The following is a 19,994-nucleotide window of genomic DNA, read 5'->3' as shown; positions in this document are numbered from 1 at the left end:
TTTTTGGGGGGTAACTGACTATGCTCAGGGCTTACTCCTGGCTCTGCACTCAGAAACGACTCCTGGAAGTGCTCAGGGGACCATATGGGAGGCCAGGGATTGAACTGAGGTCAGCTGCATGCAAGGCAAGCATCCTACCTGTTGTACTATCTCTCCAACACCGCTTTACTTTCTTACTTATGCACTCAGCACAACCACCATAGGATTTATTTTGTTATAAATAAAGGATACCATCTGATCTTTTTAAATGGAAGAATCTTATTTCAATAAATATATATGTGCATACACACACATGCACACGTGTTTCTTTCAAATCCAATATTTTTGGCAGGCAGGAGCACACCTGGCGGTGCTCAGGGTTTATTCCTGACTGCACTCAGGGATTCTTCCTGGCAGGCTTGGGGAACCAATGGGCTGCCAGAGATAGAACCCAAGTGAACCAGATGCAAGTGAACCCTACTCACTGTACTATCATCCGGCCTCCTAAAAATCCAATCATTTGTGGGATAAGAGTATATGCCAGAGACCAAGCCTGGGGGCTTATGCTTGTGACGCACACACTCTACCATCGATCTACATCCCTGGACACAACCTCTGATATTTTGATATTTATCCTAAATTGCATATTTATGACCTCATTCAAATAAACTTCTATGTGACATATCATAATGCTAATCAAAAATCAATGAAGAAAGGAAAGATAATAAAAGGAGGAAGAAAAAAAACTATAAAGACCGGAGAAAGTTAGAAAGCTTTCTAACTAATTGAAGGTTTCAAGTCCTATTGAATAATCTTCATTCTAAAGGACTGGCTTTTACTCTCCATAGACCAAGATGTGTTTGTTATGCCCTAGACTGATAAATACATTGTTCCATCTGTAATTGGGAATCACATGACCATGGCACGATCTGAGTCATGGGATGTAAGAGGAATCAGAAAGGTTCCGCAGAACAATTGAATTCTTGATGGTAAAAGATGGAATGAAAGGCGGATAAACACTGCAACATGGAAGCTTAGATGATCATAGCACAGGCACAGGAAGGGAAGTTAAACCATAGAGGTTATGCATATGGAGCTGCCATTTAAAAACTGGAAGCAAACAATAAAACGAATGTCATGCAAGGAACTGATATAGAAGGAAAGCAGAGAAATCCAGAATCAAATGCAACTCAATAATCCCAACAAAAAGGATGAAATGCCACATTAAAGAACGGAAATGAAAGAAAGAAAAGAATAAAATTTATTTTGCAATATTCCATTATCAAAAGTCACCTTTGCAAAGATTCAAATACAAAAAATGTAATAAAGGCATTTCTATTTTATCTAGAAGGCATAAAGGCACACATACATATACTTGTTGACACATACACATATAAGCAAAAGCATTATAACAGAAACTTGCTGAGTCACACAAACAGGCACTTATCACCACAAAGATGATGACACACTTAAGTGACATATATCTATACATTAGTATGGAAATAAGGGGAAGAAAATCACTCTGACTTAGACAATTTTCTCCTTCAAATGTGTTTGTTGGCCTATTGGAATAATCCCACTCAAATGCAAACGATGTGAGCAGAGGCTTCATATTGTTTGTCTTATATTACATATAATACCAGAGATTCTGGCTACTTCCAAAATAGAAAGGTAACCATAAAATGTATAGGCTTTCACACATGTTTGTCTGTGTGGACTCTGCTGCTGCTGACAATGATCCGGAGGCCAGCTAGATTACTTTTGGTACCAGCAACTGCTTCCACCAATGTCTTTAGACTGTGAACTAAACCAGAGCCCCATGCCGGCCGAGGAGGAGGAGAAAGATCTTTCTCGGTTTGCTTTCCCCTGCCAGGGGAAAGCGGCTTGGTGTCCGCCATTTTATGAGGACTTTTAAGCAGGTATGAACTTGGTGGCGCGGGAAAGGAAAAAAAAGAGAGAGAGAGGTTGGAACTTAAAACAGCGGGATGCTTGTGGGCAGTCTCGGGCCGGGATGATATCAGTGAGCGCTCTGCCGAGATGCGACCCCGGTGGCCACATGTTTGTCTGTGTGGCCGCTCTGCTGCTGATGACCACAATCTGGAGGCCAGCTAGAATACTTTTGGTACCAGCAACTGCTTCCACCAATGTCTCTAGACTGTGAAATAAGCCACAGCCCCATGCTGCCCCAGGAAGGGAAATGATGCAATTTCTAACATAAATCTCACTGGACTTAACTACTAAAGTACTAAAATGCAGAAATCCTAAACCTAAAGCCGCTATCGCGGCTGCACAACTTCATATCTCTTCATTCTCAGCAATGGAAAACTAGCTATCAAATGCTTCCTTGTCAACAGGGCTTTTTTTTGAGGGGAAACTCCAACAACAATAGTGAATATTGTGTTGAAATATGGAATGCAATCAAGGTAAAGAGAAAATAAAGTAAAATTTATCAGCTACACAGGCGGGGTGGGGGTGGGGGAAGTGGGAGGTATACTGGGGTTTTGGGTGGTGGAATATGGACACTGGTGAAGGGACGGGTGTTCGAGCAGTGTATAACCGAGACATAAGCCTGGAAACTGTAACTTTCCACATGGTGATTTAATAGAAAGAAAGAAAGAAAGAAAGAAAGAAAGAAAGAAAGAAAGAAAGAAAGAAAGAAAGAAAGAAAGAAAGGAAGGAAGGAAGGAAGGAAGGAAGGAAGGAAGGAAGGAAGGAAGGAAGGAAGGAAGGAAGAAAGAAAGAAAGAAAGAAAGAAAGAAAGAAAGAAAGAAAGAAAGAAAGAAAGAAAGAAAGAAAGAACTATCAAAAATAAAAAAATGTGGGGCTGGAGCAATAGCACAGTGGGTAGGGCATTTGCCTTGCACACGGCCGACCAGGGTTCAATTACCAGCATCCCATATGGTCCCCCTGAGCACCGCCAGGGGTAATTCCTGAGTTCAGAGCCAGGAGTAACCCCTGTGCATCGCCAGTTGTGACCCAAAAAGCAAAAAAATTAATTAATTAATTAATTAATTTTAAAAATGTATAGGCTTTCATTCTGAACTGGTTTCACTGGTATCACTGGATCACTGTCATCCTGTTGCTCATCGACTTGCTCAAGTGGGCACCAGTAACGCCTCCATTGTGAGATTTGTTACTGTTTTTGGCATATCGAATACACCACGGGTAGCTTGCCAGGCTCTGCCATCTTGGTAGCTTGCCAGGCTCTCTGAGAGAGACAGAGGAATTGAACCCAGGTCAGCAGCGTGCAAGGCAAATGCCCTACCCACTGTGCTATTGCTCCTGGAAACTGAGTTTTGACTCATTCTGTTGAGATTCCATTCTGTGTGAGGATTTTGTCTTTTAAATATCACTACTGGGGTTGAAGAGATAGTAAGGGGCTAAGGCTCTTACCTGGCATTCAGCTGACCTTGGTTAGTTCCCCAGACTCCTGAGCATTTCTAGGAGTGAAACCTAAGCACTGAGCCAGGAGTTAGTCATGTGTGGAACAATAATCCCCACCAAAAATATATGAAAATGCCAACAACATCACTATAGAGGGCAGGAGCAATAAATAGTACAGCACACAGAACTTTTGCCTTGTGCAAGGCCAATCTAGGTTTGATCACTGGCACATATGGTCCCAAGTCCTGCTACAAGAAATCCCTGAGCACAGAGCCAAAAGCAAGTCCTGAGCATAGCCAGCTGTGCCCCCCCCAAAAAAAATCACTATTGATCTGATGTAATACTTTCCAATATGCAAGCTTGTCATTAAAAGAAAGGAACTGAAACAGTGATCACAAAAATCAATATGGATAAATAAATATTGAGAGAGATCAACAAGATGCAGGGATTCTTGTGGACCCCATGCAAAGCTGAGCAATCCAGGGTATCCCAGAGTGGGGCAAGTGAGTCCAGCACCCACCCAAACAGAGCCCTGGCAACTGAAAACCACACTCCATAATTGCCACCATGCTCCAGGCCAGATTCCACTGCTTGGGACAAGCCTCATCCAGAAATTAATCTGAAAAAGTCAGGTATGCAGGTTTTGTGACTGCAATCTCCAGGTTTTTACGGAGTCAGGGATGGGCTATCAACCCTCCCATTTCCCTGTACTTCTGGAAATCACATATACACCCCAAAATGCTACCCAGTTAAAAATTAAACTCTAACTGTATCACTTTATTAAAAACTTTGGACTACCTTGAGGGACACTTCAAGCTCTACAACAGTGATAAACCAGGAGTAGCATACTAGATTGGATAGAAAGTAATGTAAAAGGTACCCAATCTCCATTAACAATCTCTATCAACACAAAAGGCTAAACCTGTAACAACATTTCAGTATCTCTAATAGAAGTGCTTAGTAGCTCGATGTTGAGATATGCAAGCTTTACTAACTTTCATCTGAGGAAATATTTCTGATCAATCTTTCAGCAAATTATGACAAGCAATATAAAGCAAATTACTGAAGGCCTGCTATTGGGGCAGGGTTAAGGAATGTTTGGGAAAATTGGAGATAATGGTGGTGGGAAGGTGCAATGGTGGTATTTGTGTTGGTATACTGAATGTCTGTAATGAATCATCATGCACAACTTTGTAAAACACAGTGTTTATATAAGGTGTAAGGGGAAAACAAATTTTTTTAAATAAATATGGAAAGTGATAGGCCATAAGTGGCCAAAACTATTGGGGTGGGGGAAGACGAGACTGGGGAGGGTGGGAGGGATGTTGGGTTTACTGGTGGTGGAGAATGGGCACTGGTGAAGGGAAAGGTTCTCGAAATTTGTATGGGGGAAACATGAGCACAAAAATGTATAAATCTGTAACTGTACCCTCACGGTGATTCACAAATTAAAAATAAAAAAAATAACGAACTCAAAGAAGTCCCAGTTCTTAATTTCAAAAATTACTTATCAAGACAGAGTAGTGTAGGCTTAAGGGCAATCCTAGAGAATAATAAACAAGAAGATAATCCAGAATAAATATAAATATCTCCGCTCTACTTTTGACAAAGCTGACAAGACCACGCAATAGAGAAAGAAATATCTTTTCAACAGTGGTACTGGGACAACTTAAAATATACATTAAAAAAGTAAAGCTGGACCCCTACTTCATATCATGCATAATGATTAACAAAAAATGGATCACAAACCTATATGTAAGGACTGAAAATTCAAAACTTGCAGAAGGAAGCACAGTATATCCTTGTGACCCTGAATCTGGCAATGGTTTTTTACATATGACACCAAAACAAAGATAACAAAAGGAAGTAAAAGCTATAAAATGACTTCATAATAATTAGAAATGTGGGCCAGTGAGATAATACAAAGGTTAAGGCAATTGCCTAGCATGTAGCTACAGCCACCAAAACCGTTATTGGAATCCTGGCATTGCATACGGCCTCCATTCACTGCCAGGAGTGATCCCTGAACACAGAATCATGTGTACCCCCTGAGCACTGCTGGATGTACTCCAAAACAACCATCTTCCCTGCAAAAGAGGATTAGAAATATTTGTGCTGCAAATTATACCATCATAACAGTGAAAAGATGACTTACAGATTAGCACTGTTATTCCATTGTTCATCGATTTGCTCGAGCGGGCACCAGTAACGTCTCCATTGTGAGACTTGTTGTTACTGTTTTTGGTATATTGACTATGCCACAGGTAGCTTGCCAGGCTCTGCCAGGCGGGTTGGATACTCTCAGAAGCTTGCCGGGCTCTCCGAAAAGGACAGAGGAATCAAACTCGGGTTGGTCGCATGCAAGGCAAATGCCCTACCTACTGTGCTATCGCCCCAGCCCCTGTGCCATCACTCCAGCCCTACAAAGTAGTAGAATATATTTAAAAAATCATAAAATACCACTTTAAAAACAAACTGCTTAGAGATAGACAATAATAGACCTGCCTATCAGACTGCTTTTATTTCTATTTAATTTTTTTTTTCAGGAGCTGGAGTGATAGTACAGCAGGGAGGCCATTTGCCTTGCACGTGGCCAACCTGGGTTCTATCTCCAGCATACCTTATGGTCCCCCAAGCACTGCCAGATGTAATTCCTGAGTGCAGAGCCAGGAGTAGCCCCTGAGCATTGCCAGGTGTGACCCGAAAAGCAAAAAAAAAAAAATTCAGTCACAGTGAAATACACAGCTGCAAAGCTGTTAGTGATGGGGTTTCATTCATACAATGTGTCCCACACCCATGGGATCCATTTCCCACAATAAATCTCTCACCTCTCTCTCTCTCTTTCTCTCTCTTTCTATCTCTCACCACTCCCCAGTCCCCTCCACTTTGGGGCATTATTCTTTGCAATACAGTTACTGAAGGGTTATCATATAGTCTGTAATTTTAAAGGTGGTGCTTTAAGATGTTAGTAACAGGGGCCTGAGAGACACTACAGGGATTATGACATTCATCTTCCTTGCTGCAGACTCTGGTTCTATTCCTGTCACTATGTATGATTCTGTGAGCACCACCAGGAGTAATCTCTAAGCACAAACTCAGAAGTTGCCACTGAGCACTATCACGCATGACCAAAAACAAACAGGAAAAAAGTGAATAATTGATGCTACATTACACTTACACTATAATAATTAAGTGAGTTATACAAAAAATACTAAACTCTGTCTTTTTCTCTCTGTCCCCTTCCTCGTACCCTTTCACCAGATATGGAATATGCCAGGTGCTATACTTTATGAGTTGCTTCCAAAGCTTCACAGTGAACTTTTGGCTAAGTGTTTCATATAGTTTGGCTTAAATCCACAAATGCCATAAGAAACTGGCTTTTTATCCTGCAATGCGTTTCTCTCCATCAATAACTTAAATTTGAGGTCTTAAAGTGGAATCATTTGTCAGGTGGTCCATTATGATCCAGATTTAGAAACTCATGGAGGTAATATTCCTCTCGCAACACTACTTTTTTACATTTTAGATTTACAGGGAATGATTTTATACTGAAAAATAGACGTGCAGGTACAATGAGAAAAGCTGCTTATGCATCGTCTGTTTGCCGCAACAGGGAGGGCAGTTTTATTTCCTGCAAGAGCCAGATTGCCAACAGAGAGATAGGGATCAGAAGTAGCTAAACAATTTTGGGTCAAGTACCTCCCTCACTGGATTACTCATGTACAAGGAACATGTAGAGTAGGTGTTGGCTAAATGATGCTAATTCTGAACCATTGACATCTTTAAACATAATCACAACCAAAAAAAAAACATTACATCAAAAACTGCAAATGGAAATCATTTGTATGAAGTTTTACTCAATGTCAAGCTAACATATTAGAGCCTTACTATAAATCCCAATCTCAGGATTCATGCCTCAGAACTCTGTTCTAACACAGACCCTTCTGTTATTTCCAGTAATAAATCCCTATAGAGAACTTCCAAGTTGGGCATTGCCTATGATCAGATTCCATGTCAAAGTGAGGTTCTTCTCTACAGCCTGTGCTTTACCTAGTGGTCCTGGTGTGAGGCCCGCAAAACTAAATGTTCTCAAATGTTAGCTGTGAGACGGGATTTATCTTGGTTTTAAATGCCTTGTCACAGGTCTAGGAGGATTGCTCCATAGCTGGAAGCCTGCTTCATGAGCAGAGGGGAGAAGGCAGCTGGAATAGAGAAGGGATCACTAAGAAAATGATGGCTGGAAGAATCAGTCGGGATGGGAGATGTGTGCCAAAAGTAAATAATGGACCAAACATGATGACCTCTCATTTTCTGTTTTGCAAGCCATGATGCCCAAAAGTAGAGAGAGAGTATGGGGAATATTTTCTTCCATGGAGGCAGGGGGAGGGTGTGAAAGGGAGGGATATTGGTGGTGGAGAATGTGCACTGGTGGAGGGATGGGTGTTTGATCACTGTCTGATTGTAATCCAAACATGAAAGCTTCTAACTATCTCACAGTGATTCAATAATTTTTTTAAAAAAAATAAAATAATAAATAAATAAAACTAAAAAATTAATGCCTTGTCACTTTAATTCCTTCAGATCATTCCCTCCCAGATCATTTTCCCCAACTTGATAAAAAGCTTCCTAAGGCCAACAGCGATGGCACTCAGGGAATTCTACTTGGGACAGGGTAGCACTGTCTGTAGCACTGTCATCCAATTGTTCATCAATTTGCTCGAGCAGGCACCAGTAACATCTCCATTGTGAGACTTGTTGTTACTGTTTTGGGCATATCAAATATGCCACAGGTAGCTTGCCAGGCTCTGCTGTGGTGGCGGGATACTCTTGGTAGCTTGCCGGGCTCTCTGAGGGGGATGGAGGAATAGAACCCAGGTAGGCCACGTAAAAGGCAAATGCCCCACTCACTGCTATCACTCCAGTTCGGAATCCCAGATTCAGTTCTTTGGTGGCCATATTTCTTTATTTTTTTCCTTTTTTTTTTTTTTTTGCTTTTTGGGTCACACACTCAGCGGTGCTCAGGGGTGACTCCTGGCTCTGCACTCAGGAATTACCCCTGGCCGTGCTCGGGGGACCATATGGGATGCTGGGAATCGAACTCGGGTCGGCCGCGTGCAAGGCAAACGCCCTACCTGCTGTGCTATCACTCCAGCCCCCGGTGGCCATATTTCTGCCAGTGCTTTTTTCACCAGACTGTGCTCTTTATTAGTCACACTACTGAAAACAGCTATAGTGCCAATATTCACAAACCACTCAAGCTGTGTTGATTGTGTTTGTTTGTAGCTGCCCCCATAAACCACTCCCCCTCCATCTCCTAAGCATTTCAGTTGCTCTTTTACATTTTAAGCATCTCAATTCCAGAGGACTGGAAATTTCAGCATTGTTTTATTGCTAATCACAAAAGGATTCTTACTACTTTGCTCTACGAAGTCATTTGGCTATATCCATGTCAGTTTCTTCAAACCATATTGGCTTTTTAAATTCCATTATCACAGTGAACAATTTTAACAAACTTTACTAACTCCTGTCACCTACAGACTTTTAAAAGTATGAATTATTCATTTATGATGATTATCAATTTGTGTTTTTATGATGAAGAATGCATGATGTCACCCAAAAACCTTTTCCAGAATAGTCTGACTTGCAGAATATTGTCATTTGTATTAAATACATATTGGCACAATATTTTCTATTCATGCTCCATGTAACAGATATAGGCAAATCTGGAGGGAAAGTAAATCCAAAGAGAAAGTACAGCGAATAAGGCACTTGCTTTGCACACAGCCAACACAGGTTCAATCCCATAAGGGAGGGTAGGATAGAAGGGCAGAAAGGGTAGGAGGATGGAAAGAAAGAGAAAAAAATTAATTTGGGGGCCCAAGATATAGTACTGTGAGTAGGACACTTGACTTGTACATGGCTAACCTGGGTTTTATCCCCAACATCCCATATGCTATGGTGCCCTGAGCACTGCCAAGAGTAATTCCTAAGCACCGAGCAAGAAGAACCCCTGAGCATGGCTGGGTATGCCCCCCAAAAAGAAAATAAAATATAGACAAATACAAATTGTACAGCTTCCACTAAGTTGGGCAAAATTTCCATGACTCAGCAGACCAAACTAGGATTTTATAAAATCCACAGTTCTGTCCCAACCTCCAAAGTAACGGACAATATATGGGAAAATGCCGACCATATTTCACAGCAAGCATTACTGGCAGCCTAGAGTAAGAGATGGGAGTGGCAATAAATAAAGAACATAAAGAATCTGAAGTGGGCTTTCTTTATAACCTCTTCATCAGAAGCATTGTTGTCGGTGGTGGTTTGTCTGGGGCCATAAATGGCTGTGCTCAGGGATCACTTCTGGAGGTGCTTGGACGGGTAGGGGGTCCATCTGGGGACCATAAAATAGCTGAGGATCAAACCAGCTATTCATATTTGAGGTAAATGCTTAAACCCATGTATTCTCTCTCCATCCCTTCGTCAGAAGATTTAACTGGACACAGCTCAAATTCTGTTTGGTAGACAATGAGTGCTTTCCTTATATTCTCCCATTTTACAGATTTTGGATTTTGTAAAGAAATAGGCTAGTACTAAGAATGTCCAACCTCTCATCTCCCTCCTCTCCCTCTCCCTCCCAATTTCCTCCCCTCCCTTACATACACACATACACACATATAGAGAGTAAATTATTCCAGTATATTTGAAGTAAAAAGCAACAAAATGTTCTAAACCTGGAGTTCTCAACAGGTAAACAGTATGGGCAGTCTTGGAAAAAGAGGATGACTAACATTTAGTGAGAGAATTAATAAAAATGAAATGAAATGACGTATACAAAGATCTACCATACCCATATAGTTTACCTTCTTTTCTATTTGGTATTGCTACTGGTCAGAGTAAACTTCTTCACTGTAAGTAGAAATTCTAGCTTCTGAAGTAGTAAAAATGATATTTAAAATTATAGACATAGTTTAAGGGAAGATTCCATTTTTTCTTTCAATCTAAATGTGTTTTATGTTCAAAAATGTCTCAAAACTTTCTGGTCTCCAAAATGAAATAATCTATTTGCAGAGTGCCCCAGGGTGGCCCTCAGTGGCACTTCCAGGAAGTTTGTGAGAGTGGATACAATAGATTCTGTGACTGAGTTTGAATGGGCAAAGGAAAAAAGGAGGGGTGGTCTTCTGTCCATTGAAAACAGGCAGCAGAGCCAAAGAAAGCAAAAGAATGTGAAAGGGGAAAGGGAAGTTTCAGTATGAGCTCAAGTTTTTGGCAAATGGAAAGAGTACAAAAGACTGGGATTTAGGTAACAGAGAGAAGGCCAAGCAGACATAATTATTTAGCATATAGTTTTCACTGATAGCAGTAGACAAGTATATTATTAGAGCTATGTGTTTTTACTAATATGAGAGATTCTGACACTGGATTTTTTTAGAAAGTCACCAAGTATAGCTAATATACATGACAGACTCCAAGCAATAAAACAAAGTGCCTACATTTATATATTTCCAATTCATTCAAATTCTTCAGAAGTACTAATACTATTTCAAAGAAATAACTGTCAAAGAGGTATACTACTGGGTCAGGGAAATTTCTCAGAGAAAGAAATGGAAGCTGAAACATAATGACTGGCAATGGTAGGCTGATCAATTAAAAAAAAAAGATGAGTTAAAGGGTCTATGAGAGATGAAATGCACTAAGGTATCTAGACCAAAATATTGTATCTATGACTGCTTTTGATTCACTGTATCACTGTATCACTGTCATCATCTTGTCAAAGTTGTTTGTTGATTTACTCAAGCGGGCACCAGTATCATCTCTATTCCTCCCAGCCCTGAGATTTTAGCAGCCTTTCCTTACTCATCTTTCCCAACAATTGGAGGTTCTTTCAGTGACAGGGGAATGAGACCTATCATTACTGTTTTTGGCATATTGAATATGCCACGAGTAGCTTGCCAGGCTCTGCCCGTGTGGGCAGAATACTCTCGGTAGTTTGCCAGGCTTCCGAGAAGTGTGTGTGTGTGTGTGTGTGTCTCTCTCTCTCTCTCTCTCTCTCTCTCTATATATATATATATATACACATATGTATATATATGTATATGTATATATATATATATGATTTGTTGCCTACTGTCTGAACTCCATCAAATTTGGTATGGTAATTATGGACAATGGGTAGGAAGTGTCTTATAATGTGTCTCGAGGTCGGCCTGGAGTGTGGCAGTGGTTGGGTAGTGGAGGTCGGCTACTGGGACTGGGTCCCTTGGGGTGGGGAAGGTTCTCACCCGCCCCTCTCTGGGGCAGCCCGAGTGAAAACAGCCTGGCATGGAGTCCCTGCTGTTGTTTAACCCAACTATTTTTATTCTAAGCACAGAAATCAAGACTTTAACAACAACCAGATCTCAATGCAAGCCTATCAGATAATAAAATTGTGCTGATGAGAAGCAGAGTTAAAATCTCATTTAAATTTAACTGAGATCATAATTTGTCAAATTACTTCTGAGAATAACTCACCAAAGGCCATTTAAAAATTTAAACTATTTTTGAGGCTGGAGCAATAGTACAGCATAAAGGCACTTGCTGTACATGTGGCCAACCTGGGCTCAATCCCAAGCAACACATACGGTCCCTCCAGCCCCACCAGGAGTGATTCCTGAGCACAGATCCAGGAGTAAGCCCTAAGCAGTGTCAGGTTTAAACCAGAAACAAAAACAAATAGCCCAGAAAAACCCCAAGAAACGAAGGTTTTCTTGACCGATGTAATTTCCTATTCATCAAAGGAAAAAATGTTTAATTTCCCACAAATACAATGACCAATGTGGCCATCTAGACCCCTATGAGAACTGCTCCTTCTAGATAACCAAGCTTTCTGGAACTGCACTTATAAATACTGCATACAAGATCTAAAAGTAACTATTTAAAATTCAATTATATTTAAGAAATATTTAAATTTCAGTTCCTCAGTTTCAGAAACCACATTTGAGTACTCACATGGCTAATGTAAGAAGCTGCAGAACATTTTATAATTACGATAAGTTTTATTAGACTGAACTATGAAATACACCAGGAGATGAGGACTTTGTATCAAACTAACATTGCAACCATTTTACCTTCATTTTACACAATGTGTGCTCCTATTCAAAAAGAAGGTAGACTGATCTCATATTTTATTTCTTTCACACTGGAGAGTGGTTCTCAAAAATCATTTGTACAGAAAAATGACAGGAGAGTTTTCTAAACACAGACGCCCTTAAGAGGATAATTCAGTATATTTGAGATCAAGATCTCAATATCTGTTTTCAACATATGTCCTAGGTGATGCTGGCATCTGCAGTCCCTAAAACATATTTTGAGAGACACAGTGAATATGCATCTTTATAGTTGTGAGGCCACACTCAGCCAAACTCAGGTCTTAGTCCAGGCTCTGAACTCAGGCATCACTGGTTAGATCAGGCAGACCTTATGTGGTACGGGCTATCAAAGCTGGGTCGGATGTGTACAAGGAAACCACATTACTCACTGTGACCTCTCTCTGGTCCCATGAATATGCATTTAAAATTTTTCATTAATAACATTGCCTATTTTGATCCACTTTTCTTATATGAAGAAGTATTAATATGTGTATACAGGCAAGTCCTCATCTCTCTACAAAAATGGAAGTATCCCACAAAGGTAAAAGTGAAAATGACAAGTCATTTTAGAAACAAAAACAAATATTTTGAACGGAATATTTTAAAATTTCTATGCAGAACAAAAGGGACCCAGTCATTCATCTTCTGGAACTTGGGTTCTAGGGATAGCTATGAACCATAAGCTAGCAGAAGAGGAGAGGGATACCTTAGCTAACACTAGGTTTCTAACGTACAAAACTGATGAGTAAAAGAAGGCCTATGTTCCAAGGAAATCAGTCTAGTGATGGAATACAGAATAAAAATAAATATCAAAATGTATTGCCACCTGCTATCTAAACAGAAACTTAAATGTTGAACAGCTCTAGTATTGTCAGAGTATAGGAGAACTGCAATTAAAATATAGGAAATAGAGTGAAATTTACCAGTTACACATGCGGGGTGGGGGGCTGGGGAGGTGGGGGGAAGGGGGGAGGTATATTATGATTCTTGGTGGTGGAATATGTGCACTGGTGAAGGGACGGGTGTTTGAGCATTGTATAACTGAGACTTAAACCTGAAAGCTTTGTAACTTTCCACATGGTGAATTAATAAAAGAAATAAAAGAAATAAAAATATAGGAAATAGGACGAGGGAACACATGAGAGCTTGAAAATGTGGAGTGTACTCAGTGACCTATGACAGGCTTAGAGTGGCTCGTGAATAGGGCTTAGAAAGGGCTGCACTGTAAGAAACTGGATGCAAATGCATTCTGGGTGTCTGAGGCAAAATCACAGATAGCCGTGAATGTCTGTCTGACCTAAAACAAAACTCCTTTGGAAGGTGTTCGAGGAGAGTAATAAAATGATATCATCTGCATTTGCAAAGAATACTCTAACACCTAGATATAAAATGGAATGAGGGCAGTGGTGGACGCAGGAAATATGGAGCCATGATTTAGTCACTTGCTTGAGTGGAAAATACATGGCACACAGGTTGGCAAGGTTTGTTCCGCAAAAAGCTGACAATTGAGAGAGAAACAACATAATATGAAAGGATTTTCATGCTCAAAATATGAAGACAAAGCAAATGTATGAGTGTTTAGAAGCTGTAGGGGATGCAATGATTCATTACAACTGGCAATAAAGGGTGTCAGCCATGAGGGTCAGAGAAAAAGTAGACCTGGTAAGTAGACAACAGTTCTTCACTGTCTATGTTTCATAAAGGTACGAATAATAGGATCTGCTCTGGGTGGCACATAGTAGGCCAAAAGTTTCTTCAGTGAAGAACCCTTGAAGACATACAACATATTGCATAATGACTAAAGCATGGGCTCTAGTGACTTCCTACGATAGAATCTGCTTTGTCACCTAATATTTGAGTGATATGGTAGAAGGCCCTCTGTGTCTTGGTTTATCTAGATTTAAGTGGAAATACCTAACACTTCATAGGGACTCCAGGTAGGTACAAATGAGTTACTTATATCATGGCCTGGCACATGGCAAACACTCAATAAGTTTGTTGTTCTAATTATTCTATGTATACATGCATGTGTGCCAGGGGGCACACACATAATTGTGTTATGTTCAATAACCCTTGAAGGCCAATACTATATCTAACAGAAGATGAACACTAATATTGAGCAGTTCATTGGGCACTTTCAGTAAATTGTCCCACATAGATAATATGACATATTATTCATAATAACTACTAGAAGTCCTTTTGAGAAAAAGGCATATCTGAATATATTTCCAAATTTTAAAACATTCTTTGTGATTCCCTTAAGCAAGTAAAAGCAAAGCACCTCATGCAGGCCACTGGTTAGTGTACACTAGCCCTTATACCAGCATCCACAAGAGCTGTCTTACCTTCCCTTAAAATGCATTCAAAATATATTTAAAAGAAAAGCGCATCAGACAACCAACACAGCTTCCTAAACTATCAGAACCTAGACATCTATCCTTCTATAATTTCTCTTTGCCTAACAGAACATGGAGGGGGAGGGTGGGAGAAATTGTTATTTTCTGGAATAAAGACTAGAAAAGTAAAAATAATTTTAAAGGTTAATTTCTTATAAAGCCCTAATATTCTATTTTTAATTTGTATGTCACAGAATGCTTGTTACCAGAAAGAAGAATGGAACAAGAAGTAATAGCTAGAGCTTTCTACTGCACTGGAAATTTGCCACCTGAAAACAAGTTTAATATGGAACTTGCAATTACATGCTAAATTCTCCCATTTCTCCTCTAATCCATATGTCCAAATTCTCTCCTGAATTTTTTAAGTATCAAATGCCACTTAATTTGAAATAATGCTAAAAGTGCTATAAATCACCCTCCCTTCCCTGCAGCTGGAAAGGAAAACTATAAAGAGAACTTAACTTTCATATGTAACACAAAAGATATTATTATAGGTACAAACAAATTCTGAGTATGTGGTATCTGAGACAGTATCTCCATTGCCATCTCTGTAGAAGTCTCATAAACAGGTCATCAGAATACCTGACCTATTTCTAGCTCATTTTCTTGACAATATTCTCCAATATTCATTGTCAAATACTGAAGAGATTTCTATGGTGTGAGAATTCAGTCATTTCCTCAGCACACAGGATAGTCTAATCAGTCTGATCTAAGAATGACTGCTTCAAGAATATTTCCTGAAGAAATTTTAAAGGACATTTTACCAGAAATCTAGTATGAGCTCCTCAAGTGCCAAGGTTTCATCCATAACATGATAATGCACCTTTAAACAATATTCCCTTTTTCAGTACAACAACAACAAAATGCATTTTTTTGCACAGGATCATCTCCCTTATCAGTAGTATATAGAATTATCTGGATGAGGAAATTAAACATAGTAAAGGTAAAGGTGGGGATGCTTAGATCCCCCTTAAGCCCAGAGTTTAGGGAGAAGGAATGATATAAAGGGGTTGAGCAGGAAGATGAGAAAGTATGCATGGAGAACAGGAGTCAGGGCTTCACTTATTCTGATGATAGGGGTGAGTGGTGTAGCTCTATATCCCCAGCACAGACTCAACAACACGGAGAACATGAGAGCTAAGCTGCAACCACCAAATTCTGTAATGTGCCTGTCAAAATGGTAGGCGGGGGGGGGGAAGGGAGACAGAACATGGGAACATTGGTTGACACTGGTGGTGGGACTGGTATTGAATTATTTATTATATGCCTAAAACTCAACTACCAATAACTTTGCACATCTTAGTTCTTTAATTAAATAAAAATCATTTTTAAATAAAATAAGATTTTAAAATATGTTTTTTCCTTTAATTTAGAAGTTAGGTGTTTGGGATTTTTGAAAGATGAGAAAGGTGGTAGATGATACTAAAAAACTGAGCTAGCTGTACTATGCTATCTGTTGATATGGATAAGGACTCAAATTTTTTAAATATAGGTAAAGTATGAAACTAAGCTGGCAGCATTTTTTTCTGTTGATCTGGATACCAAACATTTAAAAACAGCACTTTTCATTCATGGGCATACTCCGACTTTTATTAAAACAATTATAGAAAGGTGTGGAACATAGTGTTAAAAACAAACTAGTTTAATTTTAAAAGAAATTAACCTTTCAATTGAACACTTTATTTTCCAGTAACTTTACAATACTCTACATTCATTACTATTAATATACAGATTAATCAGAAATACTCATGTTTCTTACATCTATATAAAATCAATCTACAAAGGACTCATGGATTCAAATTAAAATTGTCTATAAAATATCTTCACAGTTTTAAAGGGGATCTGTGTACATCAGTGGTATAGAGGAGTAGGACAGCTAAATATTTAAGCCACGGTCAACAATACTGAAAGCAAGAGATCCAAATCTCAACAACCAAATTTAAAGATGTTCTGGTCAATAAGGCAGGCTGGAGATGGTAGTTGAGGGGGTGTGGGGGGAAACTGACTAGGAATTCTGGTGGAAGGAAGAAGATACTGGTGTTAGTGTCTTCTGATTGGTGCTGGAACATAGTATGTTTAAAATAGATAATATGAATAACTCTGTAAATCATGATGTTTTAGTAACAATAAAATGTTTTAAGTAAGTAAAAAAATATCTTCACAGTTCTATTATATAATACACAAATAATACATGTTTTCAGAAAAAGACAAGTTCTTCATTCTTAACTTATAGTTTAAGTGAAATTTAAACCAGATCTATCACCTTAGAGGCAGCTTTGATAAGAGAAGAAAAACACAGATTAAGCTCAGTTCATTTAATGAGTTCATCATCTATGAGTCCCGGCTCTGCCACTTGTTAGATGTGAGACCTGCAGCCAATTTCTTCTGACTGCCATTTATCTCACCTATGAAATGGACATCATGATGCCACTGACTTCAATGTTTTTTTCTGAAGATAAGCTTATCAAGTATATGTTAAATCACTGTGTAAATGTTTTATGCCAAATCCACTCTGAGTCAATAACCAAAAAATGTTCTGTAATTATAAATTAGGTTTATAGAGCAAAACCATGAAGGAATCACGTGAATTCACTATTACCATACCAATAAAATCCAGTCATAAAAACCCTCTTTTTGAATTAAACATTATTCATTAGGTCACCCTGAAATTGAGCAATGGCAAGGAAATATTACTATTCTGTGAAACAAAAACACTTTTTATTAACATACAGGAGTTCCTCCCAGATTTAATAATTCTAATAGCATAACTAAGTCCCACGTTTTTCACTGCCAGAAAAATTAAATCAGTAACACGGATTCATGAAAAACTTCTCTTTATGGAACAAAGCAATATTTTCCATGGGGGGAAAAAGTATCTATTTATTTTAGCAATTGGGAAAAAGTAAGATATTCTCTGCTTTTCTTCCAAAGACTTCACACTTTTCTCACCTTAACATGTATATAGACACAGGTCTTTCAAAGTCAAACATGCTGTGAAATCTGGAGATAACATCAAACAAGCACAATTCTCCAATACTTAGTGAAACAAACCAACCGCTACCAAAGAAGAAACTGCAGCTATAAATTCATATAAACAGGCTGCAGGGAGACCACACAAACCTGCTGTTGCTTTAATTACAGACAATTCAATTCAGCAGCTGTTGGTCCAGGCACTAAGTAAGGTTCACTGTATGCTCTTCAGTTTAACCTTGAAATATTGTCACTCACTCACTTCTCCATAGAATTTGCATGCTGTCCAATTAATGAGGAGTGAATCCAACTGTCCCACCAGGCATCAAAACAGAACATGATCTTTTAGCTCAGCTCTGGATCACAATATTTTATTACACCGTACTGAGGTAACAAAGCTACCTTGGTATTAATGTTTATGCTTTCAGTATAAGTTATTGCACTTCCACCATTCCTAATGTGCCAAAGACTCTCCACCTCTGTTCCTACATTATTTCTATATTTAAAATTTTTTATTAATTTGTATGAACAATATTTTAAGGGAAAGAATGGAGGTAAAGTTCCTTGACAATCATATTCAAACTTAGCAAAACATGAGGTAGCATGAGCTAAGCCTCTGTTCTGTTTAACAAAAAGTAAAACTTTCTCAAGGTGTTTTCATTGGGAAGGATTCTGCCTAACTGCTACACAAGAACTCTTTAAAACAACATTTACCATTATCTGATCAGTCTTCAAGTTCTTCATGATTATAGACCAATATTCTTCAGAGAGCTTAAGAGAATACTTAAGAAATACTCTGGCCCCACGTTTTTTACAACACAGATGGTTTGGAGCTGAGATTTCTAGCCGTGCTGTTTCCAACACTTTTTCTACCAGGAGAACAAACAAATAACAACAATATGCAATATTCTTCACTCATAGACAAATCATGAGATAAAAATAAATACACCAAACAACATGTTCTAGAATACCTCATACATAGTTTCCTTACTCTGAATTATATCCCTAATCTTTACAATCTATTAAACACAGGAGTTAATAAACTCGAGAGAAACACAACATGTTAAGTGTTTAAAGAATGCTTTTTTGCTTCCAAACTGTCTTCTGTGCAAACACTCTAGACTGTATCAGATACTACCAGTTGCAAACATAAGACTTAAGATATTCAATACAAGAATATATCAGAGAAGCTTGCACAATTATGAGATCAGGACTACCAATTTAACAGAGAGCCCAGATTTTACATAGCAATCTGCTACAATCATTATAGCTAGGAGCAGGCATGCTTTATGCAGTTATTTTGTTTAAATCTCATTAGAACCCCGTTTGTCCTTCAGTAGATTTAAACTAGACACAAAATAAGAGAGAAATTCACTTTGAAACAAACAGAAATTTCAGAAAAAAATAAAACATACTCTACCTGTATATTGTACCAGAAACATCGTGACAGACACTCTTCCAGGAACTGTTTCACGTTGTATCCTATTGTGAGTTATTCTCCCTTTACCTTCTTTTCTCCACAAAAAAAGAAATGCAAAAGCACTCCAAACCCTCACTACATACTACCCCTAACCCACCCACCCACCCACCCACACACACACACACACACACACACACACACACACACACACACACACACACTGAAGAGGAAAAAGAAATATAGCCACAGTTTTCAGCTCAGATCTGATGCTTCTGTTTAGCTCCGCTCCAGCTGAGCAACTGAGCTCTAGCAACGGAGCGCAGGGAGGTGGATTCTGATGCCAGTAGCACTTCCATCCACTACACTTACACAAAAGCAGGCAGTGGAAAAGCCAGGAGCCTTGAAGACAAGGGCTGGAACTGGCTTTTATGAATTGCTATTACTGCATGTGTCACCATCCATCTCCAATGACGGACACTTATAGGCTGAATTGGGAGCGGAGGGGGTGGGGTGGAGGAGGTTGGAGAGCAGGTGGAGAAGCAATTAGCAGTATGTTCATCGGAGAATTCGTTCGGGATTTCATACATCAGTGCCTAAAGAAACAGCATGCAGTTGACAAATCAGAACTTTACGATTTGCATGCCTTGGAAGAAACCGTAGCTCACAGTTCCAAACAAAATAAGGCTTGCCCACTGTTGGAGAGCATGAAAAGTCACCCCT

At 39.2% G+C, this 19,994-nt stretch overlaps 1 protein-coding gene across 1 annotated transcript in view; it reads right to left on the bottom strand.

Moving 5' to 3' along the window:
- The window catches only part of ENOX2 (ecto-NOX disulfide-thiol exchanger 2), a 380,924-nt gene extending 361,525 nt beyond the window's left edge, over positions 1-19,399 (bottom strand). The window contains 1 exon segment of the mRNA XM_055122744.1: positions 19,275-19,399. Within this exon segment, the coding sequence (XP_054978719.1) occupies positions 19,275-19,296 (22 nt within the window). The 5' untranslated portion in view covers positions 19,297-19,399.
- Positions 19,400-19,994: the final 595 nt, after the last annotated feature.

Source organism: Sorex araneus, chromosome X, assembly GCF_027595985.1.
Source record: "Sorex araneus isolate mSorAra2 chromosome X, mSorAra2.pri, whole genome shotgun sequence".
Lineage (NCBI taxonomy): Eukaryota > Metazoa > Chordata > Mammalia > Eulipotyphla > Soricidae > Sorex > Sorex araneus.
Note: the sequence above shows the minus strand (reverse complement) of the source record. Positions and strands in the feature narration are given on the sequence as shown.